Source organism: Sinocyclocheilus grahami, unplaced genomic scaffold, assembly GCF_001515645.1.
Source record: "Sinocyclocheilus grahami isolate Dianchi unplaced genomic scaffold, SAMN03320097.WGS_v1.1 scaffold18323.1, whole genome shotgun sequence".
Lineage (NCBI taxonomy): Eukaryota > Metazoa > Chordata > Actinopteri > Cypriniformes > Cyprinidae > Sinocyclocheilus > Sinocyclocheilus grahami.
The window spans coordinates 1-1,367 of record NW_015517065.1 but is presented as its reverse complement, the minus strand read 5'-3'; the positions used below and the strand labels follow the sequence as shown (position 1 = coordinate 1,367).

Below are 1,367 nucleotides of genomic sequence, written 5' to 3'. Positions count from 1 at the left end.
GTTTAACCTTTTTCATAGTTTAACCTTGGCTTTTTCATAGTTTCAGTATACAGGCCAGAGACCTGGGGAACTATTCCTGCATGTTCAGAGAAAATGAGGCACAAGTAACATTTGTTTTAGTTGGTATGTTGTCATTTTATGTACACATTGTGTTGTTTTAAATGGTTTATACAATCATATTCGTCATTTTGATTAACGTTAACCTGATGTATTTTGCTTTTTTTCTCAAGTTCCTGTTATAAAAGATAAAAGAGACAAGCCGGTAGTGAGCTACACCGGAGATTCAGTTGTACTTGAATGTAAACTCAAGCACACACCAAACACCTGGAACTGGTACAAGGCAAACAACACTGAAAAGGTGAATGAGAAATGAGGAATATGGGATTGATTATACTTAAATGAGACATTACCTCAAAATAAAGGGGTTATTCATATCCAATGTTATTTTAAAGTATTTATTGATAGTAATATAGCTTTTATTTTGTAGTTCTAGTAACTGTTAGTAATTAGTAATGTTTTGTTAGTTTTTTTTCAGCTAATATAATTTATAATTTCATTTACTCAACATGATTTTTAATAGTTGTTTTTTTCTCTTCACAGGGTCTCATCAATGTTACTGCAAACCCTCTGAACTACAAGATCTTTATTAATGGAAATGAAACAAAACTGACTGTACTGAATCTGACTGAAGAAGATTCTGGAAAGTACATATGCAGCGCTGAGTTTGATATCAAATCCAGTGAGTCTTACGTCGAGCTGAAGGTCTTGTCATATACTGAGCCTCTCAAACCCTTCATTGCCATAGTGGTTGAAGTCATTGTCCTGGTCACACTGATTTTGCTTTGGGAAAAATGCAACAAGCCGCAACATGACAACTCTTTTGCAGGAGGTACAGTAAACTTTAATAAATAAGAGGAATAATCATGCATATTTAGATCTGTCATCGTTGAAAATTAACAAAGGATTTATCCATTTGCAGAGAATGATGTCTGCTCTGAACAAACCAGCAAACTGTAAGTGTGTTCATATGATTTTAAAGATTCACTGAATATATTTCGTAAAAGTTGTTACACTTGCTTGAAGGTTTTTCAGACATTGGCAGTGATGGTGCTAATTTTTTTTCTAGCACTCGTGATGAGAGCAATGGAGTGGAGAACAACACAACAAGACAAAGAAAACTGGAGCACTGACCTTTTCATTTTAACAGCTGGAAAAAAAGAGTGTGATTATGTAATGTGGCTTGAATCACATAAAGCAATAAGCAATGTTTTTTGCCTAAACTAATTCTGTCACAGCCATATATATAAACATATATTATATTACATTACATTATATATATACAGTGTATATATATATATATATATATA

At 32.8% G+C, this 1,367-nt stretch overlaps 1 protein-coding gene across 1 annotated transcript; it reads left to right on the top strand.

The window, feature by feature from the left end:
• Positions 1–40: 40 nt before the first annotated feature.
• On the top strand, positions 41–1,338 carry LOC107579582 (embigin-like; the record flags this gene model as incomplete). Its single annotated transcript, XM_016265395.1, has 5 exons — positions 41–123; positions 231–358; positions 601–889; positions 980–1,013; positions 1,127–1,338. Coding segments are annotated over 5 exons (598 nt in total), but the record flags the coding sequence as incomplete, so codon positions are not given.
• Between the last annotated feature and the right edge of the window lie 29 nt (positions 1,339–1,367).